At 33.7% G+C, this 26,379-nt stretch overlaps 1 protein-coding gene and 1 pseudogene across 1 annotated transcript; both read left to right on the top strand.

Moving 5' to 3' along the window:
* Nucleotides 1-3,717: 3,717 nt before the first annotated feature.
* LOC137659157 (uncharacterized) lies at nucleotides 3,718-4,721 on the top strand. Its single transcript, XM_068394222.1, has 2 exons — nucleotides 3,718-3,968; nucleotides 4,505-4,721. The coding sequence occupies exons 1-2, from the start codon at nucleotides 3,718-3,720 to the stop codon at nucleotides 4,719-4,721; spliced, it is 468 nt and encodes a 155-aa protein (XP_068250323.1).
* Nucleotides 4,722-5,402: 681 nt separating this feature from the next.
* Nucleotides 5,403-26,379, top strand: part of LOC137659155 (uncharacterized) — an 88,046-nt pseudogene continuing 67,069 nt past the window's right edge.

Genomic DNA, 26,379 nt, shown 5'->3' with positions numbered 1-26,379 from the left:
GTTGTTTCAATTAAACTGGGTCAGTAGTTTTTCAATAAAACCAATTAAACTTCTTCAACGAGAACTTTGGAATATTTAATTACATATTTGAAAATATTTGGGAAATAAATATCAGAAATCATCATCCCGAAATCGTGTCTCTTCCATTTAATTCATGATTGTAAGGGTGGTGTTATAGTTTCCTTTAAAGACAATAGGAACAAACAAGAGATGTATAGATTAGCGCATGTTAAGGCTTTTAAGGTATGAAGTCATGTGGACTAGCTTTAATTGCTTACAAACTAAAATCTATCCCGTAATACTCCCATTTCTTATCATATTAAGATTATTTTTCTTTATCGTTAGAAAAATTTTGTTCAAGAGGTTTGGTGAATATAGAGAAAGAAATATCCGATCGAAAGGAGATCATATTTATTTTTGGGAATACTTTTTAGAAAGTAGAAAGAGGTAACAAAAGTTAACATATTCATATTATTGATGAGAACTGCAGATTACATAACGTTTCCAGGGTTTTTACGGGGTTGAGGGGCAGGAACATTCCAAACTATCTAGATTTGGCGTATTTTTTAAAATACTGACAGTTTATTTCAACAATTTGAATGAATTCAAACAATACGTATCTTTCACTTGTGCTACTAAGGGGCACTTTCTTGTTACTGCTATTCGAAAGATATGATGTATCTCAAACTTCACTTTCTTTATGGTCTAATCTACCATGAAATCTCTCTATCTGCGGAAAAGATTCGAAGAGAGTGAGGGTGTCCAAGATTTCTCTGTCGGCACTGGCGATTACCTGTTGCGTTCACAATTAAAAATTTGTATAAAAAACGGTAAAAGTCTGGCAACATTTATTTCAGGATTTTTACCGTTTTAAAAACGGTTATATTGACGTAAAAGAGTAGTGATGTTACGGTCACAAACCAGTAAAAGATAATAACAATGTTAGGTGAAATTACGGTTCCTGTATTTTACTGAAACACGGTTGAGAACAGCATATTTTTTACGGAGAATTTTCGATGAAAATTACGTTTGTTTATTAACAGTGTTGAAACCTATATCTCCACTTATGTACTTGAAGAAGCCAAAGGAAAATTTCTTCTTTAACAGGTTATTTTTTTTCTCAAGGACGAGAATTGAGTTAAAAGAACATAATTCCAAAATAAAAGCATTTCTCTCGTTTAGAAATGGACAGTCTTATATCTAATGTATGTATGATGAAAAGATAACAAATAAAAAGTAAAGTAGGATTAACGCAAGAACGAGAAACATGGCAAGTAGTTTTGTGGACTATCAGAGCAAAGCAAATGTTATAAAATCAAATGGGCAAAACAGCCCTATCCAAAGTTCAGGTGTTGGTTATTCATTAAAAATACATATACCATTCAATTAAACCTAATTATGACCTGTTACAAACTAATTCCCATCTCCACAACATATCATTTTGCCAACAATTTTTGAGGGATTTTGATACTTCCTGAGTTCGTTTTATCATGATAACACTTTCAAAATGGATTCGTTTGTTTTATTTGATAATAGACACACGAATGAGTACACATACACTCATATATATTTATACACACACACACACACATATATATATATATTATATATATATATATATATATATATATATATATATATATATGTATATATACACACACATATATACATACAGTATATACACACACACATATATATATATATATATATATATATATATATATATATATATATATATATATATATATATATATATATATAAAACCATCTGTTAATAGTCTTTCTATGCCAGTTGATATCCGCAAATCTTCTTCACCCGTTAATCTATCGTCTTCTTTTCCTTTACCTCTCTTGCTTCTTTTGTGATCTCTAGGAACCCATTCTCTTATTTTTGAGGTCCATCTATTAACGGTCATTCACATTTATATGCCCGGCCCATGTCCATTTCTTTTTCTTAAATGCTGTTAGAATATCCTCTACTGTAGTTTGCTCTCGTATCCAAATTGCTCTTTTTCTGTTTCTTAATGTCCTTCCCATCATTATTCCTTCCATACCTCTTTGAGTTGTAACTAGTTTATGTTCCAAGGTTCCGGCAAGGCTCCAAGTTTCCATCACATAGGTCAATGCGGGAAGGAAAATCTGATTAAATACTTTTTTCAAAAAAGTGGTATTTTACTCTTCCTAATCTCATTTTATTTTCCAAAAGCTCTCCATTCCATGCTTATCCTTATTCACTTTCAGTCTTTTGGCCTGAGGAAACAGTTACCGTCAGTCCTATAATTGTATATTCATTAACACTCTTCAGAGGTTCGCCTATAATCCTTATTTTTCTCTCTTAGCATTATGATTGAACATTATCTTAATTTTACTCATATTCATTTTTAGTCCTATATTTCTGCTTCTCTATTCAAATCTTATACAATTGTTTGCAATGCGTTTCTTGATTCGCTGAAAAGGAACTCTGTCCTCAGACAATCTCAAGTTGTTAAGGTATTCCCCTTTAATATTATTTCTTGCATGGTCCCAATATATATTTTTTAGAAATTCTTCTAAGTATCCTGTGAAAATGTTTAGGAGAGATTGGGTCTTTCTGTCTAACTCCTTTCTTGATTGGTATGTCCTCACTATCTTTAAGTAGTTTTAGGATTGCTGTACTTCCTATATGAAAATATTTAGTTGTTGTAACGTGAAGATTCATTTATTCCTTGTTTTTAACTGGTTGCTATTACTGCGGATGTTTTGTCAGAATCAAAAGCTTTCTCGTTGTCTTTAAATGATATGCAAAGTAGTTTTCCATTAGACGTTTAATAACAGGGGCATGATCAGTTTTTAGATAGCCAATTCTAAATCCTGGCTGCTTGCTTGGCGATTTAAGTCTTGCTGTCTTTCTATTCGGCGTAATATAATCTTTGTATATATTTTATTCAAATACTGAAAATAAAATTATTCAACGATGCTTCTTGATGTCTTTTATGTAACCTTTTTTTTCTGAATTAGTATAAAGATAAAGTTTTCGCAAGCTGTAGGTACAGAGTATCTTGCAGACCTTTTGTGTGAAGATCAGTGAGTTTTACTACTACGAAAATTTCTCCATCTAGTACTAATCTATTTTTTTTTAATAATCTTCTGCTATTTTAACTCTTTTTCATGCTTTTTAGTGCTTTCTTTACTTAATCACTTCTACTCTTTTGCTGATAATATTTCCAAGTCTTCTCACCAATTTGATGCTTCTTTTCTTTAGTGTTTCTTCACTTTTGGTCTGATTATGTTTCATCTCTCTTGGATTTTACCCTCATTTCTTATCTTTTCTTTATAAGGTTTTTGGGCTGCTCCGATATTTTTCCTTGACCTTGTTTCGGAACTCTTCCCTCTACCTCTTGTGCTGATTCCCGCAGAAAATTTGTTAAGTTACCGTTTATTTCTTCTTTACTTGTTTCCATTCAACTATGTAGCTAGGATTTTTCTTTTATTACTGGAGTGTTTATTTTCTTTCTTAAAGGTATTTTTTTCTCTCTTTCCTTAGATCTAAACAAACTTTGCTTCTCACCCTTCTATTATTGCTTGACTTTAACTTATTTTACACTATTACATCTTTAAGTAAATTGGCTGCTGTGAAAAAGTGTGTGAATGGTTGTCAGTGGCCAAAATATATGTAAGTATGCCACTAATCTTTTCTTTTGACATGACGCATGTATAGGCGTATGATTTTTGGTAGACATGGGTGCTTGTCATTCTCTTCCGACAATACCACTCTCCAGGACACGACGTAGTCTGTCTAAATCTGCCGATGTCTGCCTGGTAGCTGGCAATGGATCTGTGATACCCACTCACAGTTATGAAACCTTCATATTATCGTTTGAAAACTGCAAATATATTTGGAAGTTTATCGTTGCTGACGTCACATTGCCAGTCCTTGGTGCTGATTTCCCATTACACTTCCTCCTCCTGGTTGATGTAGCTCACCGACGGTTAGTGAATGTGGATTTGTACTCCCCATTGCCTCTCCAATCCGCTCCACCCACTTCTTCATATTGTGCCGGGAAGTTTTCCATCTAGATATTCGTCAAACGCCCATAGATCCTGCGAACCACAGTATTATTTATCACCATATCAAGACAATGTTTCCCCCCCCCCCCCCCCCAGTGTTCGCCAGATTCAGATGTCTGGCACCAGAATGTTTTATCAGCCGATAAACAAATGTTTGCCGAAAGGGAAGAAATGGGCCTTTGCCAAAAGGGATGTTATTGTTAGACATTGTCTTGAGGAAAGATAGCTTTCTACGTCCCTATTGGATTTACAGGTGCCTCAACATGCAGGCGTAACTAAATCACTACCCCTTACCAAACATTGACGAAGGGACCTCCTACATGCACAAAGCGAAAGTTTTCTCCACGCTTGTATTCCTGAAGAGGTATTATCAGGCGCCAATGAACCCAGGTGACATCCCCAAGTCTGCCGTTACCACCCCCTTTGGTACACACACCTTCAATTACTCCTGTTTTAGCCTTATTAATGCTGAGGCCACTTTTCAACGTCTCATAGACGGCATTTTAGTGGTCCTGCCCTTCTGTGTATGTTACGTGGACGACATACTTGTGTTCTCTTCCTCCAAAGAAGAGCACCTCCGTCATCTATGCATCGTGCTCAACTGCCTACAACAGAACGGCCTTGTAGTCCGGTACGACAAGTGTACCTTTGACGCCATCGAAGTATCGTTCTAAGGGTACCACATTACTCCTGATGGAGTCTGCCCCATCCCTAAGAAGGTAACAGCCGTTCAGATCTTCCTAACGCCCTCGACTGTCAAAGCACTGCAAGAATTCTTGAGCATGATCAACCGTTTCCTTTCAGCCATCCCTGCCACTCTTGCCCCCTTCTACGCCTCCCTCAAAGGCAAGCCAAAAGACCTGAAGTGGGGTCCTTTTCAAAAAGCGGCCTTATGTAATGCAAAGAATGTCCTATCAACTGCTGCTGTTCTCACTTTCCCTGTGCCACATGCACCTCTCCATCTCTCTACCGATGCTAGCTAGGTTGCTATTGGAGCAGTCCTTGAGCATGTGACCAATGGTTTGCCCTGCCAGTTGGCCTACTTTAGTAGAAAACTGTCCAAGGCAGAATCTGGCTACTCTACTTTCGATCGCGAATTGCTTGCGGTGCACTTGGCTGTACGTCACTTTTGCCACTTCGTAGAAGGTATGTCCTTCATTATTCGTACGGACCACATGTCTCTGATGCACGCCTTCACTCGATAGTCCAACCCCTGGTCCGCAAGCCATGCCGACATCTCGCCGCCATGGCTGAATACAGTTGTATCCTTCAGTATGTCCCTGGAAAAATGAATCCCATTGTCGATGCCCTGTCAAGAAACACTTTGGCCACCATTCACCTGGGATTGGATTACAATGCCTTGGCAGAAGCCCAACGAAAAGATCCAGATTACCAAGCATATAGGAAATCTTGCACATCCTTCAGTTTGGAGGACGTCCCTCTTGATGACTTCAACACCACCCTCCTCTGTGACGTCAATACTGGTAGATCTAGACTGTGTATACCTTCTCCCATGTGCCGACAGGTCTTTGATTTCATTCATGGCCTTTCACATCCCATGCGATATTCTACTGAAGACAAAGTTCATTTGGCTTGGCATTACTAAGGATGCTAAGGATTGGGCTCTCGCCTGTACTTCATGCCAAACATTAAAATTACAACAACACACGGATTTAGGAGTAGGCACTTTTCATCAACCTCAGTGGTACGTAGCCCACATTCACGTCGATGTTGTAGGTCCCCTACCTACATCACAAGGACATCGTTACCTGGTTACTGTCATCAACCACTCCACTCGTTGGCCTGAACCCATTCCCATGGAAAATGCAATGTTCGCCTCGTTTACATCTGCTTTATTCTCGGGATGGAGAGCGAGAAATGGTATTCCTGAGCATAATACTTCCGACAGGGATACCACGTTTACCTCTCAATTGTGGGCATCATTAGTGAATCTCCTGGGCATCACCCTTCATCAGACAACTGCATACAACCCCATGTGCTGGAACCTCTTACAGATTGAGCGAATTAAAAAAAATTCTGTTGGATTATCAACTGCTTCATCTGTTTCCACAAGTGTTGCGAACATTTATGTAACTGCATTGATTCGAATGTTATAGTGAATAATACTGTTAAGTTCGTAGATGCCTTTGTTCTTGGCTATAAGAACATCTTGTTCACTTACCCAATCGTGATTCTTGTAATTGGTTTGGATATTCGGAAATACATTTTAAACTAATTATTCTTTTGACGTAATTAATGTGCAGAAACTATGAGCCCATGAAATTTATCCTCTTTTGAGCAAATTAATATTTATATTTTTATTTATATAGATTATAAAAAAAGGTAAAATAAATCTACAGAACAATACTGCCAATTTTCGTGGATTTGAGGGCGGGTTTAGCGTAAGAATCAGGCTGTGGAAAGGGTGGTAAGCAGTAGTAGGTGTATGTATATATATATATATATATATATATATATATATATATATATATATATATATATATATATATATATATATATATATATTACATGTGTGTATTCTGATACAACGCTTTGTCAAAATTCCAGAGCGATTTACCAAGAACGATCGGAGATATAAGATTTTAAACAAACGAACACTTGCATTTTTTTTTATATAGATCAGGGTGGTCTAATTACTGGCCTGCGGGCCATAAGTGGCCCGTAGGTTGATTATCTGTGGCCTATGACCACTTGTATCACAAATTTACTTAGCAAACGAGAGACATTGAGTTTCTGTGTCTTTATATACAATAACAAAATTCATGGTACAGTTATAGCTTTAATTCTCTCTCTCTCTCTCTCTCTCTCTCTCTCTCTCTCTCTCTCTCTCTCTCTCTCTCTCTCTCTCTCTCTCTCTCTCTCTCTCTCTCTCTCTCTTCTATTGCTGTCAAGATTTGACACCATCGGTACTTGTATTAAATTGTGTTAATAACAAAGTAGCATCACTTAGCAGTTCATGTTTATGTTATCATTTAGAATAAGTCAGGAAATTTGAAAGAGTGTTATTATCCCACCAAACACTTGCAAGGAGAGTAACTAATCTTAATTAGCCTGTTTCATTAAAGCTGAAAGATACAATGAAGCACTGCGAATATAAGTGAAACCAGCCAGTTACTCGTATTCTCTTTCACTGTACACGGGGATTAAGATGAAGAAGTTCTTGAGTGGTGGTACAAGAGGCTCAGATATTTATTCTGCACTTGAGCCAGTTGTCACCGAATATGGAATACTTTGAAACTGCTCTTTCATTATTATAAACGATATAAGAGCTATGACCTGTTAACATAGGGATAATGGATTTGATTGTATCACTCTGCACATCATTATCCACCAAGATACACTATGTAGTAAGGTATTACAGAGGATTGATGTCGTGTAGAGTGTGGTCCGGATAGTGAATCTAATTAGTAGTGATAATGAGTCGCAATGACACAGAAAATGTATATTATTTCCTTAAAGAAGTAAATGAGGAATGTAGTAATGCACTCTAGTATCAGGTTCTTATTGTTAGAAAACTGCTCCAGAATTTTTTTTTTTTTTTTTTTTTGCGCTTTGGAAAGATATTTTTTTCCTCTTCAAAATGAACAGCTTGGCAATAAAAAAAATGTATGAAACTCAACTACAAGATAGATTTTATGTGCTCTCTAGCATTTATCACAGACAGTTGAATGCACTTAATTTAAGATTATTAAAATTACAAAAATTATTATCAAAATTATTAAAATCATTATTAGATCTTACATAGCGGTCAATAAAGTATTTCTCAACTTCTTGGGCTTATTACAGCTTCCCGAAAGAAGCTGATATTTTTCAGCTCTTGCTTAAGAAAGAATGATCTTACACTCTTTTCAACATGCCGTGAACTCGTGATAGATGATATAAAGTTAGACTTTTCATTTGTTAGAAGAATTGAAAGCTGATCTCTCGAGTTTGGAAACAGATTTAGAGACTTCGAAAAGCTGAAGCCAATTCTACGGTTATTTAACAACACAATTGAAGTCCTTGTCGAGATACAGTTACCAGTGATTCAGTTTGAGTTTTGCGAACTACAGTTTGAATCAATTTTTTTTCGTTTTTAATGTAAAACGAAAAGCAGTAAAATATCTTGAACTGAGAAACTTGGCAATGAATCAGCACTCCAAGTATGGTAGAACATTATGTGAAAACGTGTAACTCTCATGTGAACGGACGTTTTCAACGAGAAAAGCAAATGAAATTCATAACCAGGATTTTATTGGAAAAAGAAAACCTGAATACGTGTTTTATGCTTACCACAGCCAAACACCGTCCCCAGACTTTTCATTGGCAATTAAGGACAACCGCCTCTTTGTATTTGTGCACAGAAGTCATTGATTTATTTTGAGTGTATAGGCCCTGCATTTATAATTTAAGTAGAACTTTAAGATCATTCAATATTTTTATTATTAAATTTTAGTCCTGCAATAATTCTTTAAAAAAATATAATATATATTATATATATATATATATATATATATATATATATATATATATATATATACATATATATATATATATACCGTATACATATATATATATATACCGTATATATATATATATATATATATATATACCGTATATATATATATATATATATATATATATATATATATATATATATATATATATATATATATATATATATATATATATATACACATATGTATATATGCATACAGTATTTATAAACTATATTGTCTTCATATAAGACAAAAATCATAATCATCTTTGTCTCCACATAAGACACAGGTCATATCAATAAAAAAGAAATGAAGGAGCAGAAAATCAGCCTAACAGAATACAAAGGGGAAAAGGAAGCATAGAATAAGCTTAGCAGCATAAAAAAGGAATGATGGAACCCTATTATCATCTTTATTTGGTAGCTTTTGACATAACTTCTGTTATCTGCAGCCTATCTCCAATTGTTATTATGTTTCTATTCCAGTAAAAAAGTACTGCGTTATGCCAGTAATTGAGCAAACGTTATTCTTCATGGCTGGGAAGTCAAAATCAGGTGGTCCAAGATGGAATTGGGGTATCCTTGGCGTTTTGACATTTTTGGCAATTTTATTTAGCTTGCAATGTTGATAAATTGCAGTAAAATAGGAATTTATTGCAATTCCAATCGTAAAATGGTGATTAGAGGCCCAAAATATTGTTTTTTTTTTTCATATATATATATATATATATATATATATATATATATATATATATATATATATATATATATATATATATATATATATATATATATATATATATATATATATAATGTACACATAGGCAACCTATTATTATGTGTGGCCCTGACTATTTGTTACAGAATTGATGATCATGGCTATGCAAAAACCCTTTACCACGTTAAGGTATCCCAATTAGAAAGGGATATATATATATATATATATATATATATATATATATATATATATATATATATATATATATATATATATATATATATATATATATATATATATACATATTTATTGTATTATATTATATTATATATATATGTATATATATATATATATATATATATATATATATATATATATATATATATATATATATATATATATATATATATATTCTGCATGCTATTTACCGACCCCACGAAGTAGCTATGAATCACTGTAATATCCATGAAATATTAAGGTGCGGTTACAGTTATGTCTCATGATTTTACCATTCATATATTTTATTGTATCAAATAGTTTATACATCACAGTTGATAACTATACTTAAAAGGGTGATAGTTATTATTTGCTACATCCAGTCCTCTTCTCAGCCTTGAATTGAGGTTATTGTTGACATAAATTCAAAATGCAATTATATATGATTTTGATAGGGAAATTGGTGACGGTATTCGTCATACTAATGTATACTTTTCTTTCAAGATTTTTGCAATCCCAGGATTGACCATTACATTTGAAAGCATGGCGATTTATGCAGATATTTTTAGCACATGTCACGCACTGAGGACATAATGTATTTTATAAGTCATGTTTAATTTGAAAGATAACATTAGAGCATGACCAATGTTTTCATTTCATATCTAAGTGATATATGGTGGATGATGTGAAGAATAAATACATACTAAAAAAGAATATAATTAAATAAAATCTGCAAAATATATATCTAGGGCAAGGGATGAGGGAACTTTCTACACTTCCTATTGATACAGACGGGTGTTTACTTATTGTATATGGTAGATTTACATAATTTTCCCAAGAAAATATATTTCTTAATGCCAAACAACAACAGATGATTTTGGCAACTGAAAGTTGAATAAATCCAATGAATCATTATTTGGCTAAGAATCTAGTGTTGAGTCGACCCATGCAGACTTTCCCAAGCTCTCTTTCAGATAGCAACTGTTTTATAAGTACCATAAATGCATGTTATATCATTGTATTCTTCTGAGCAAATAAAGAGAATAGTTATTCTACGTATCATAAGCATTTTTTTGTACTGATGAGAGCCAAAGACAATTAACTATTTTTTTCTGTTTCGAACATGATCATATGTTCTGGGATATGTAAATATTTCTTCCATAAAGTACTAATTCTAAATAACATTTTCATGTTGTATTGCAAGAGATTTATGCGAGGAAACACTTAATTATTTATGAGAACACAGCTTATTTATGCCGTTATTAAAACACTTTTTACTCATTTGTTTAATTTTAAAATGTTTGACCTTTAGTGTCCGTTACAGTTCATGTTAGAGGTTAGGAGTAAAACAGAGTTTTCATTAATGAAAATGGGTGCAATTATAAAAGGATATCATAGATTTTATTAGTTTTTGATACATTACTAGTTTGTCATGTAACTATCTGGCACAATAGTCAGCTTTAAACAAATAATTCAATAACTAGAACAAATATTCTTTTTATAGGTTCATCATCATTATTTTTTCTTGTCTTGGTTTTCTCTCAAGTAGCCTTGTAGGTTACTGGGTATAACTAGGTTTTATTGCCCTTGAAAAATGACTCTCCCAAGAATATTCTGAATTGAGTGAAGTCGACCTTATTATTGTATTTTATATACCCTTGGGGAAAATTGCTAGGCTGAAAACGTAAAGAATTGCATTAGATCAACCGACGTGAGAAAAGGACGAAAGTAAATTTTCTGGAAATTCCTATCATTGACGGCAATTGGTGGCAGTTTCTTATAGACTGGATGTAAAAAGACTTCATTCGTGGTAATGTTGTCGAGTCAAATTTAGTTCTCTCTGTGAAATTACTGCTGTTATACTATGGTTTGTTGCTGTCTTATTTCATATTATGTTTTATATTTGGAGTAAAACTCTTACTTCTAAATTTGCATATGGATTTTTCGTGTGTACCCATTCCCCTAATAAGATAAGTGTGGTCACTTATATATATCCTAGAAATGACGGTTGCTTTTTACGAGCCTTAAAACTAGTAAAATCCCATGCGTTGTTCTTTCGTATATTTAAAAATAGGCAAAACCTTCCATTATTATGGATTATATTTATAAATTTATTTTTGCTTAAAGTAGAAGTCGACCGCTAATGGCAAGAATGTAAACAAAACAAATCAGTTTCTTGAAATGTGGTAAATAGTTATATGTGCAAAAGAGAGGCAGTAAAAATGTGGTGTTTGTGAAAGAAAAGTGGAGACTTTGTACGAAATTATTGAAAATATAAAGAGGAATGTATATCAAATTTAATATAAAGGACTCGAATATAAAAAGAAAAAACTGTTATGATTGAAGGTAATTGTGTTGGCTGTTGGCCTAATTGGTAACAGCCTTGCCTGGTGATCGCCAGATTGGAGTTCAAGTCCCGTTCAAGCTCGTTAGTTCCTTTGGTCACTGCAACCTCACCATCCTTTTGACCTTAGGAGGGGGGGGGAGTCGGTTTGGGCGAGCCTATAGGTCAATCTGCTGAGTTATCAGTAGCCATTACCTGGCTCTCCCTGGTCCTAGCTTGGGTGGAGAGTTGGGTGCAGATCATATGTATATATGGTCAGTCTTTATGGCATTGTTCTGCTTGATAAAGCAATGTACCTGCTTCTTGCCTCTACCATTCATGAGCGGCCTTTAAACCTTTAAGCCATTAATGGGATAAGAAGAATATTTAGCTTATCGGATTTTGTATAGAGATAACTCAGAAACAAAATATGCAACCACAGGACTGAGACTTTTAACAGAACCAATTGCTATCTTAATGTTAACCAGTCGAGAGAGAGAGAGAGAGAGAGAGAGAGAGAGAGAGAGAGAGAGAGAGAGAGAGAGAGAGAGAGAGAACTAGTCTTCACATAGAAATTCCTTATAACTTTATTCATTGGTACATGGATATTTATATATTAGAGTATAGTTATGATTAAATGTTATTATAAAAAAGTATTCAATATTTAAAATTTAAGAATCTCTAAAAGGAAAACTATATCGTTAACTTACCTTTAACAGACACTGAGTGAATATGATAATTATTTTCCCCTTTGACGAGGAGAGAGTATTATAAGAAAGCTTTCATTTTTTAATAAGTTGATGGACATTGTTATTATTATTATTATTATTACTTTTACTATTACTATTATTATTATTATTTTTTTTTAAATATTATTATTATTATTATTATTATTTTCATGATGATGATGATAATTATTATCATTATTATTATTATTATTATTATTATTATTATTATTATTACTTTCATGATGATGATGATAATTATTATCATTATTATTATTATTATTATTATTATTATTATTATTAATACTTTTCTATTATTATTATTATTATTATTATTATTATTATTATTATTATCATTATTATTATTATTATTATTATTATTATTATTATTTTTATTATTATTATTATTATTATTATTATTATAATTATTATTATTATTATTATTATTATTATTATTATTATTATTATTATTATTAAAGGGTAAAAATACAACCATATTTAGTAGAGTATATTGATAAAATTCTAAATGGAAAAATCCCCAAAAAGAGAAGGAAACAGAAAAGTATTGAATAAACTTTATAAGAGAGATAACCAGGCTATATATTTGATGTGGAAATATAGGAAAATATATGAATAGACTAATGTGACTTAAAACAGGATTGCATTAAGTAATAAAACAATCTGTATCGTCTTAAGTAGCAAAATCTAAGAGGGCATTTAAATGGTTGAATTTTGCTTATAGGAGAATATTGTCACATGATGGCCTAATAAAATTATCATGATAATAAAGAAACATACTATTTGATTGAGATAAAAACACTGAAAGCCATTGCTACCACAAACATATTGAGAGTTCAGAAAATGTACCATATTTAAGTTGAGGTTTTATTTTAAGGTTCACTATCATAAAGAACATTAACTCTTCTCGGAAAAAAATTCTGGTAAAATCTGTCATTCTACTCATCTCCATGTGTTTGAAATTTTATTGCCCTATGATCATTGTAGCATTTCCTGTTTTATTTCATTAACTAAAAATTCACTGCTCCATGCTCATTCTAGCATTTCCTGTTTTATTTCATTAACAATATATATATATATATATATATATATATATATATATATATATATATATATATATATATATATATATATATATATATATATATATGTGTGTGTGTGTGTGTGTGTGTGTGTGTGTGTGTATCTTAGTTGATACATTTGCCTTAATAACCAGCTAATGACAATAGAATAATCAATACATATACAAATTTAAATTGATTTCATACTTTTGCTTTGGTTACACAAGAAAATTATGACCAATATCAACGTCCTGTTTTTAACTAAACCTCTCTTTTTTTTCCTTATTCTTCAGAATCTCACTATGGTTTTCCGATTCAAACTGTAACTGTCAATGTTGGACAAACAGCAAGACTAACTTGCTTTGTACAAACACCTGGAGATTACAAGGTCAGTGTTCCTAATTCCTAGTTATTTTTAGCATACCAATGTATTCCTCTTTGCTATTTTCATCTAATAATTGTTTTCCTTGTTTAATAAATGAAGTCCGGTACATTATGTTTCTTATAAAGTTTCCCAAATGCTATATTAAACTAATAGAATTTTTGAGTTAGATTCCTATCCTATAGGTTTTTACTCCAAATGTAGAATAAATATAATTAAGGATTCCATGATGAAAGGTAACTTGTATCATCCAAACTCAAATACTAATAAGTGTACTAATAAGTTCCTCTGCTCCTGATAGCGCAAAAAGTAACATTAGATATAATTTCATATTGATGCAAAGAGCCTCGGATAATTTTCGCTCGTCGTTTCTATCATGAGCTTTTAAATCAATACTTCTCCATTCATCATCCCCTACTTCACACTTCATAGTCCTCAGCCATGTGGGTCTGAGTCTTCCAATCTTCTAGTGCCTTATGGATCTCTGTTAAAAGTTTGATGAACTAATCTCTTTGAAGACTGCAAAGAGCATGACCAAACTATCTCCATCTACTCCTCACCATGAGATCATGGTGAGGGGTAGTAGGTTGTCTAGGGCACCAGCGACACGTTGAGATACTACGGCTAGAGAGTTATTGGATACTTTGACTGGCCAGATAGTAATGCATTGGTTCCCTCTCTCTGGTTACGGCTCATTTTTTTCTTTGCCTACACATACACCGAATAGTCTGGCCCATTCTTTACAGATTTTTGTCATTCCTCATGCACCTGACAACACTGAAATTACCAAACACTTCCTCACTCAAGGGGCTAATTACTGTACTGTAATTGTTCAATGGATACTTTCCTCATGGTAAGGGCCTAAGAGACTCTTTAGCTATGGTAAGCAGCTCTTCTAGGAGAAGGACACTCCAAAATCATACCATTGTTTTCTAGTCTTGGGTAGTGCCATAGCCTCTGTACCATGGTATTCCACTGTCTTAGGTTAGAGTTCTATTGATTGAGGGTACACTCGAGCACACTATTTTATCATATTTTCTTTCTTCCTCTTGTTTTTTTTTTAAATAGTGTGTTAGTCAGGCTTAATAGAAGGGCCATGGAGGCCTGGTGGTTTATCAAGAGGTCTTTTCCTTATCTGATTCATTTTCTTTTCAAAACCATCCTTACTGTACTCCCTTCAGTTGAAGTGGCTGTCCTGGAGGGTATGTAGCCTTTCATGGTGTATCGACTATTCCATGTTGACCAGTTTTTACGACTTTTTATCTATAGTCCATGGGTTTGATCAATCTCTTTATTCATACTTCCGTACATATTGTTTTTGTTATCATTCTTGTTAATTTAGTTTTTAAGTAGGATATCTCTTTTTTATTACCACTAATTATTATGCTGTCTGGAGACATTGAACAAAAGCCAAGACCAGTACGTCCTAGATTTTGTCAATGTCGTCTACTGCAATATTCATGGTCTTCATGCAAATGTTCAAGACTATACAGTTGCGTCCAGACAGTATTATGTTCTTTTGGGCTCAGAAACTTGGGTTTTTTATATGAGACACTCATCTGAGCTCCTTATAACTGGTTTTAAGAAGCCAATAATATTGAAAAATTATGTCCTCCATAAGGCTAGGGGAATGGCGGTGTATATTAGGATTGAGCACCCTGCTTCTCATAAGTCCTGCTATGAATATGGATGTCATGAGATTCAGGTAATAAAATTTTGTGGCAGGAATAACAACTTCATTTGTGTTTGATCTACCGGAATTCAGACATGGATGATTCTATCTTCGATTGTCTTCTTACCATCATGACTAAGATACAAGATGATGACCGAAAGGCCTCTTTTGTCTTTGTTGGTGATTTCAGTGCTCACCATGGGAGTGGTTGAGTTCTGTTTCTCCTACCGATTGCCATGGCTTAAGAGCTTTAGACTTTGCGTCTGTGAGCAAATCATTAGTGAAGCTACTCACAGGTCTGGTAATTTCTTGGACCTCGTATGCGCTAATTCCCCTGGCGTTATAACTAGTAAGCTTGGTTCTCCAGTCGGGACATCTGATCATGCCTTGATTTCATTAGTAGTGAAGACTGAGCAGCCTGTTCCTGATGTATCATACTCATGTAAGATTTATAGGAAATCTCAAGCAGTCTGGAATGGAATTTTGCAGGATATTTTGGGCTTGAATTGGTCACAATTGTATAGTAGTGTTGATCCTGTTGTCCCTATAAATGAGAATATAGTCAACATAATTGATAGGCGTATCCCCTCTCGTGTGCTAAGGTACCGAATGAAGGACAAACCATGGTTCAATGATGATTGTAGACGTGCTTATATGGAGAAGGAGGCTTATCATCTTTGGAAGGGTAATAGATAAAATTTGACCTAGAATAGTTATACTCACCTTAGAGCTTTTGCTCAGAGAGTTTATGCTTGAACTGAAAATGAATACAATGTAACAATAAAAAAACCCCTTTCAGGTACAACCCAGGAACATAAGTGGTGGACTATCCTTAAATCTGCATATTTTGGTGTAGAGGCAATGGTTCCTCCTTTACTTAAACCAGATGGCTCAGTCACTCACTATCCAAAGGAAAAGGCAACCCTTTTGGCTGATGAGTTTGACAGTAAACAGAGTAAAGAGAAACTCGAACTTCTTCATCTATGTTTTTCTGAGGCTAAACTAACTAGTTTAGCTTTTCAATATCGTGAAATTAAAGTTCTTTTGATGGACCTTGATGCATATGGAGGTGTAGAACCGAATGGTATTTTTCCTTTGTTTTTCATAAACTGCAGACTTCTTAGCTCCAAAGTAATTTGTTATTTTGCGCAAGCTAGCAAAAATAGGAGCTTTTAGCACTTGTTGGAGAATTGGTAATGTTACTCCACTATGTATATGTGTTTGTGGTAGCTCAAGTCCAATTGATTACCGCCCAATTTCTTTAACTCCCATATTATCTAGAGTTTTTAAATATCTTCTGGCAAAATATCTTGATAGGTTTGCTGAAGGTATTCTGTTTCATAGTTTGCAATTTGGTTTTCATTAAAGCCTTGGAGTATGTGATGCCCTTCTTATAATCTCCAATTCTGTACAGAAATCCCTTGATTTTGGTCTGGAAGTTCGCATGATTGTCATTGATTTTAGTGGTCTTTGACCGTGTTAGTCATGAGGCCCTTGTTTTCAAACTTAAACAATGAGTTGTTGTTGATGGGCACCATAGTTAGTATAGTATCTGGTGTTTCACAGGGTGGTGTTCTTGGCCCATTACTTTTCATACTATGTACACTTGACATGTAGTTTGGCCTAGAAAACAAGCTTGTTGCATATGCAGATGATGCCACTCTATTTGCAGGAATTCTTCTAAATATAGATCTGGGGTTGCTGAATCCCTTAATAAAGATTCAGCTAAAATTAGTGCATGGTGCAAATTATGGGGTATGAAGTTGAATCCTAACAAAACTCAAAGTATAATTGATTTAAAATGTTAGGTGTGATTCTCGACAGCAAATTTACTTTTGTGAAACGCATTAGGTCCGTGTCATCTCCAATTGCACAAAGAATTGGCTTACAGAGAAAGTTTTAAAATTTTTGGTGATGAATCTATTCTTAAGAAGTGTTTGAATTCTTTTATTCTACCATGTTGCGAGTATTGTTTCCCTGTCTGGTCTTTAGCTGCTGATTCTCAGCTTAATTTGTTGGACAGGAACTTATGGTCTATTCAATTTCTTATTCCTGATTTAGATATTAATCTTTGGCACCGTCGTTCAATTAGTTCATTATACAATTTGCATAAGACTTTTCATAATTCTGACCATCCTTTACATTCAGATATCCCTGGGCAGTTCCATCCAGTTAGTGATACTAGTCATGCCGTTAATTCTATTAGTCAGGCCTTTTCCATCATGAGGCTCAATACTGCACAGTATTCTAAAAGTTTTATTCCATCTATGACCTAGTTGTGGAATGGCCATCCTAATCGGGTAGTTGAATCAGCAGAACTTCAAAAGTTCAAACTTGCTGCAAATGTTTTTATATTGAACAGACTGACATAAGTCTTATTATGGTCTGTATGTTAATTAACTTTTTTAATATTGTTAATGTTTTTCTGAAATATTCTTAATTTGTTTTTGTATTATTTCTTATATCGTTTATTTATTTCCTTATTTCCTTTCCTCACTGGGCTATTTTTCCCTGTTGGAGCCCTTTGGCTTATAGTATCTTGCTTTTCCAACTAGGATAGTAGCTTGGCTGGTAATAATAATAATAATAATAATAATAATAATAATAATAATAATAATAATAATAATAATATGGTAGTCGAGAAATCTCTGTTACTTTGTTTTCTAATCGTGTCCTGCCACTTAACACCCAATATTTATTCAAGGGCTTTGTTCTCAAATCTACAATCTCTGTTGGATATTTTCATACCCTGACTCATGTCCATATTGTAATACTGATCTTAATAAACTGATATAGGCTGATTTTCATATGTAATTTCAGGCAATTTGATTTCCAAATTTTACTTGACTTAGCCATTGCCTGATTTGCTTTTTTCAATCTTTCAATAAACTCCAAATTTCAAGGCCATGTATTGAAGATCATAGCTCCTGAATATTTAAATGATTCGACCTCATTAATCCTTTGTCCTTTCAATGATATTTCATATTCCAGTGCATATTCGGCTCTCATTATCTCTGTTTTTCTTCTATTTAACTCTAGACCAACCTCCTGTGATATTTCATGCATTCTACTAATAAGGATAGCATCCTCAGCCTACTCTAGGTCAGCTAATTTCTTATCACCAATCCAGCCCAATCCTTCCCCACCATCCCCAACTGTTATATGCATTACAAAATCCATGAGGAGGATAAACAACATTGGTAACAACACATTTCCTTGGCGTACTCTGTTGTTCACTGGAAATTTATTTGATAGTACTTCTAACATTAACTTTGCACTTATCATACTCATGAACAGACTTAATCAAATTCACATATTTAATACTAATTCCACAATAACGCAGGACTCTCCACACTATCAAGGGCTTATTCATAGTCCACAAATGCCATCAATAGTAGATTCATATATTCTACACATTGCCGCACAACATGTCTTAAAATGAAATTTGGTCAGTGAAACTTCTAATTTTCTAAATCCTATCTGTTCATCGCTCATCTTTTGATCAATCTATCTGTTTTTTCTCTTAAGAATGAGCATACTATATATTTTCTTGACAACTCATGTGTGATACCTCTAATTATTGCAATAATTCAGGTCTCCTTTTCATGTCATTTTCAAGAGCACTCCTAGCTTCCATTCATCAGGTTTTGCCTCTTCATGCCACATTTTACAAAATAATCATGTAATTATCTTGGGAGTCAATCTATTTACGGCTAATATCATCTCGGCAGTTATTCCATCGTATCCAGGGACTTTCTATCTCCTGAGCTTTTTAAAGGTAGCTTCATTATCAATCACCTTGAATCCATCTATTTGATTTTTGTAATTACCACGTGGCGAAGTCCATGTATATTTGTGGATCTCCTTGTGCTGGGAAAGATTACCTCCAATGACAAGTTTGTTTATTTTAAAAACTTACGAAAAGTGCTCCACTTTCATTTTCAATTTCGCAAAGACCCTGAATACCCATCACATTCTCTATACATTGATTATTCATTCCAACTTTAGCATTGAGGTCACCAATTACGGTTTTTTTTATTTCTCTCTCGGATCTCATCTATTATAATTTGCAGTTCTTCATAGTATTCATCTTTCCTTTCTTCAAAGGAATCATTTGTTGGTTCAAAGCAAACTATGATACTCATATTACACTGCTTTGATTTAAGCTTTGCAAGTAACAATCTACTGTTTACAGCTCTCCACTCAGTTAATGCATTTTCAGCTTTTGGTGTCATCATACCTACACCTTCTCTTTCAACTCCATCTGGTCTTCCTGAATATATATATATATATATATATATATATATATATATATATATATATATATATATATATATATATATATAAATTGGTACTAAGATTTCTTTACCAATCCTCTTACAACGTGCTTCACTTAGGGCTAAGATATCCAAACTATGTTTTATAAATTCATTCTCCACTTCTTGTAACTTCCCAAACTGTTTCATTGTTCTAACTTTACAATTACCAATTTTCAGATTTTCTTTAGTATTTAAAAATTGGGAGATTTTTAGTACCTCGCTACATCCGGGATTGGACACCATTCTGTCATTCTCTCTTTCTATAGACTGACTAAATTTATGGAGGATTCATTAGCTAGATTAATCAAAGGATAGCCAGTTCCTTGTGACACATAGTGCCTATCTAAATAAGGCAAGTGACTCCTGCCTGTCCAAACTAATTCCAGTAAGACTATCCGCCAGGCATCAGGATTAAGAACCGAAGAGACATCTTGTCCTATCACCTTAAATCCAATTCATCACCCTGCTGCCAGTAATTTCATCGTGATTAAGGAGGGGAATTTACTCCACACCCTGTTCTTGTTACCCAATTAGGTTACTCATCCGCTTATATAATCCTTGGCAAACATGGATTGCTAAGATATATTGCCTAGCTCAGCATAGCTGAGATATACCGCATAGTGACTTTGATTTTTTATTTATAGTGGTAGTGTAGCTAATTATGAAATTATTGTGTATTCGTCTTTTATTTGAGAGCTTCATTTCTTCTTCTTCTTCTTTTTTTTTTATTGACCTCTTATTTTCTATTCACTGTGGTGTGTCCTAATTTCATTTACTATTTATGAATAAAATAAAGCCTGCATCACCCGTGAAAGGTTTTGAATATTTGATTGGGTAGTCTTCATATTTCATTTTAGAATTACATCATAGTACTATTCATAAAATACAACTTATGTTGCCTCTACTGCCTCCACATACGCTTTTGATTATAACATTAAATCCTTAAATAGTTTATGAAATCCCGAGATCAATGAGCCAATGCTTCTCAACTGACCTATCTTGTGAAAAAAGTTTAAGTCTCTACGGAAATCAGTAGACCAATATTGGATTACGAATGTCAAATAATTTCATTTCTCGACTGCCACTATTCATTTTCCTACCCATTATTTTCTTTTTTCTATTACGCTGGTAAGAATAAGAGTAAGACCGCTTATCCAATTGCCTTTGTCACCTATTATAATAGAAAATTTCCCTGATTCAATACTTTGAATTCTGGTCTTGCTTGCACAAAGAATATTATTTTACAAAAGATCAAGGAAACTAGAAATTAGTCTTTACGGAGGGAGAGATTTGAAATTATTGTCAATTATTTTTTCTGGCATGAATATGTTTCAGGATTGCTGGAAATGGTGGAAATTGTTTCTTAATTTATAAGATGGGTAGTTGTTATCTATAGTGTCTTATTTTCTTAACGTAAATACCCCTGGAATGGGGCACCATACATATAGCGAGGAACTAGTCTCATACTGTAGGTACTGTACATGAATGTATCTACTGAGTGTGAATGAGTGATATATCTCGATGTGAATAATATATCAACTTAAATGTTTCATAAGTGCTGCATATATTTTATGCATAATTATAACAATTATAATATTTTCTATGCAAAATACATAAAACCTTTTAGCAGTTTAAGAAGGCTGCAACGATAGCAGTCAATAGCTTTAAGGCCTAATTTAGTTTTTCAAAAGGTCAGGCATTGTAAAAAAGAGGAAAAGTGGAATTAATACGATGATTTGAAATGCGCATATAAGGAATTTTTGAATGAACATCACCGGGAAGTAGATTAAAAACAATAAGTATTTACATTAACCTTGGTATAACCTTATTCTATTCATATTTCTTAGATTTTAAAAACAATTTCTTCAATAGCTGTAATAATACCCATTGTGATCTGCGAAAGAGGTTCCAAATAAAAGCACTCGCTCTTGAATGGCTCTACATAATTTCAGGATGAAGGAAGTAGCCCATCATATTGGATAGATCACAATAGAGTTCCAGTTTAACGAAAAAGATAACTAATAATTTAGAATAAAAATTTTCCAGCATGACAGAATGTTGCATGGTTTTCATGTGAATGTGATATATGTAAATAGGCATTATTTTTAGATATTCCACCTTTTAACAAGTTTTCACAGAAATAGATTTCAATTTTGACCTGCATGGAATCTAGGTTCAGTTCTTGCTTGCCTGAATGTAATGAACGTCCATACCCAGAAATTGTTTAGAGCTAAACATAGTAAAAATATCCTACTAGTTTATTGTATTTTGTTATAGAAGGACTGAATTCTGATAAAAGAAATCTGATTTTAATGTCAATAGGTCCCTAATGAAACTTGAAGTTCCCAAAGAGAAAGGTATTTTTTTTCATAAAGCAGTTTTGGTTATCCATGTCATGTAAAATCAGCTACATTTATTGAAGTATTTTATGAAGAGTATTGTGGGTGTTCTTTTGTTAATTAATGCAGCAATGAGTTCTTGAATCGCATATCAAGATATGGACTTGAAATTATTGTTTCCTTGTACAAAAGAAGGAAAAATATCACACACACAGACACACACACATATGTATATATATATATATATATATATATATATATATATATATATATATATATATATATATATATATATATATATATATATATATATATATATATGTATATATATATGTATGTATATATATATATTATACATATATATATATATATATATATATATATATATATATATATATATATATATATATATATATATATATAAAACACTTACGTCACTTGTTATGAAAATATATAGCATGCTTATTCTAAAGAGTGGAGAAAAAGATTGATGAAAAGCTGAGAGATGAATATGTAGGATTTCGAAAAAGTAGAAGTTGCACTGACCAAATTTTCATTTTGAGACATGTTGTACAGCAATGCGTAGGATATATAAATCCACTTTTGATGGCAATTGATAGTGTGCACTGGCTAATTTTTTGGAGAGTCCTGCGTAATTATGGAATTTCTCTTAAATATTTGAATTTGATTAAGTCTGCTCGTGAGCATAGCAAGTTTTTGAAGGTTTAAAGGCCGCTCATGAATGGCAGAGGCAAGGGACAGTGACATTACCCTATCAAGCAGGACAATGCCCTAAAGACTGACCATATATCACATGATCAGCGCCTAAGCCCCCTCTCCACCCAAGCTAGGACTAGGGAGGGCCAGGCAATGGCTGCTGATGACTCGACAGATAGACCTATAGGCTCCCCCGAACACCCCAACCTCAGCTCACAAGGATGGTAAGGCTGCAGACACTAAGGGCACTAACAAAACTAAGCGGGACTCGAACCCCCGACTGGCAAACACCAGGCAGAGACGTTGCTAATCAGGCCACAACAACCCTAAAGTTAATGTTAATGAGTCTTATCAAATGAATTTCCAGTGAACAGCGGAGTACTCCGAGGGAGTGTGTTGTCACCTGTGTTGTTTATCCTCCTCATAGATTTTGTAATGCGTAGAACAGTCGGAGATGGTGGAGAAGGTTTGGACTGGATTGGTGATAGGAAATTAGCAGACATAGATTATGCTGATGACGCTGTCCGTGTTAGTGGAACACTAAAGGATTTGCAATGCTTGCTTATCAGAATGCATGAAACATCACACGAGGTTAGGCTCAAGATTAATAGAAGAAAGACAGATATGACGAGAACGGAGCGTGCAATAGAAGATGAAATATTGAAAGGAGAAAGGATTATTGAGGTGGAATCATTCAAGTATTTAGGAACTATGATCTCCAATACACGGCCATTAGAATTAGAGTTTGGTGAAAGACTGAATAAAGCATACCAGACAATGGCTAGGTTAAGTAAAATTTGGAAAGCAAATCACCTGAAATTCAATATAAAAATCAGACTATAAATCAGTTTAGTAAGATTGGTGTTACCATATGGACATGAGCCATGGTATGACAATGAAACAATCTCCAATAGATTTAGTAGATTTTAGAACAAAGCCCTCAGAAGGATATTTGGAGATAAATGGCAGGACAGGATTAGAAATGAAGCTATAAGAGAGATTACTCGAGTGCCGTATTTAGATGAGATCATGATGAGGGGTAGATGGAGATGGTTTGGGCATGCTCTTCGGACTCCCCAAGAGAGATTAGTTCAAGAAATGTTTTACTGGGTTCCCCAAGGGACTAGAAGAGTTGGAAGACCCAGGCTCACATGGCTGAGGACTATGAAGCGCGAAGTAGATGATGAATGGAGAAGTATTGAACTAAAAGCTCAAGATAGAGACGACTGGCGAAATCTACCCGAGGGCCTTTGCTTCAATAGGCGTAGGAGGAGAGGATGATGATGATGATGATGATGATGATGATTATATATATACATACATATATATATATATATATATATATATATATATATATATATATATATATATATATATATATATATATATATATATATATATATACATATATATAATTTATCCTATCAGCTATTTAAATTGCCTCTTCATTGAAAATAGTTATCAGTCTAATATGTTGATTATAGTAATAAACGCTTTAACAACCTTATAAAATTTGAATAATTAATAATTCTAAATAATAACCCAGGTTCATATGTTAACCAAATACTTTCTAGGATTAAATCATCACATGGACAAAATATTGGTTATTTTCCCTGATAATCTGCCTTAATTATACGTTAGGTAAACAACGGATCGAGGATAATCCTCATCGATTATTGCATTATAAAGCCTAATTTTGTCATAAACGAATTACTTAATAGTATAAACTATAATTACGGGGCCATGGCCGCCAGTCTAAACTCTGGGCAATCTGTGTGTGTGTCAGTTCAACTCATTTTGGTACCATTACATTAAGAGGATGAACTTTTCTCATTTCAAATGCATATATTCTTCTTCTTTGAATTGTCCATAGTCCCTCTTCCTCCTTTTGGAATAGAGGGATGTTAGGTTATGTGATTCGAAAACCAAAGGGTTTAGGAAAGGTGTCTTGCTTCAATTCCAGTTTCACCAGAATAGATTCTCACCAGAACGTCAGCCGGGAAAGCCCAACAGCCCATTGTGGTGCCCAAACATAGTAGTGGCCTCCCCAGTAAATGGCTTAAACTCATAGTCCCGGGCTATGATCGATCTGCTGCCATACGAATAATAGGCGAATAGGTTACCACTGTACTAGCCAGAAGGCTCTCTCTCTCTCTCTCTCTCTCTCTCTCTCTCTCTCTCTCTCTCTCTCTCTCTCTCTCTCTCTCTCTCTCTCTATATATATATATATATATATATATATATATATATATAGTCCCTAATACTTTTTCATTATCCTTTCATCCTGTCACTCATGTAAGACATTTAAACTTTTATTGGAGTATTAAAAGTTAAATTGAAATATACTGAATTATTTTAATTAATTCTATTAAGACTCTTTATAGAGTGATGTATGCATGAGAAAATGAGACTGACATCATATATATATATATATATATATATATATATATATATATATATATATATATATATATATATATATATATATATATATATATATACATATACATATACACACGCATATAATGAGTACTCAACCACATCCCTCCCCTTTCGAAGCTGTGAACCCTGAGACTTAGGCATTAGCTGCTGATATCCAGAAGTCCCCCTTAACCCTTCTCTCTAGCCAAGGATGACGATGTTCTGAACAAGCTTTACTTTCTGCCTCTGGGATCACGAATCAGGGAGGTTTCTAATGGACTACTATAATTATATGTGCAATTGTACGTGAAGGTAGTCATAATAGCAATTATCATAATGATGATAATTTTTTACTTGTATCATTTCTAGTTTCCGCATATATTCGTTAAAAAGATTTTTTCAATTTGCTCTTCCCTACAATCCTATAAAGAACAAGCCTCATAGTTAAGGATCTTAATAACTTACCGTTAATTCAAGAGCTTTGGTGGCCTGGTGGTAACGCCCTTGCCTGGTGATTGCCAAACTGAGGTTCGAGTCCCACTCAGACTTGTTAGTTCTATTGGTCGCTGCAACCTCACCCTCCTTGTAAGCCAAGGATGGAGGGTTCTGGGGGAGCCTGTAGGTCTATCTACTGTGTCCTCAGCAGATAGCTTGGGTGGAGAGGGGGCTTTGGCGCTGATCATATGTAATCTGTTCAGTCGCTAGAGCATTGTTCTGTTTAATAGGGCACTGTCACTGTCCCTTGCCTCCGCTGATCATTAGCGTCCTTTAAACCTTTGGACCGTCAACTGTATATAGCAAAAGAAAGGTCTATATATATTTTTATACACCTTGGTAAAAGCAGTCTTAAAGACCAGTTGTTAAATTGGCCGTAATGAGGATTTATATTTCAGCAACGATTTCCTTGTTCTTCTTCTTCTTCT

This window comes from Palaemon carinicauda, chromosome 19 (genome assembly GCF_036898095.1).
Source record: "Palaemon carinicauda isolate YSFRI2023 chromosome 19, ASM3689809v2, whole genome shotgun sequence".
Classification (NCBI taxonomy): domain Eukaryota; kingdom Metazoa; phylum Arthropoda; class Malacostraca; order Decapoda; family Palaemonidae; genus Palaemon; species Palaemon carinicauda.
The sequence above is the reverse complement of the archived record's forward strand: the minus strand, read 5'-3'. Positions and strand labels throughout refer to the sequence as shown.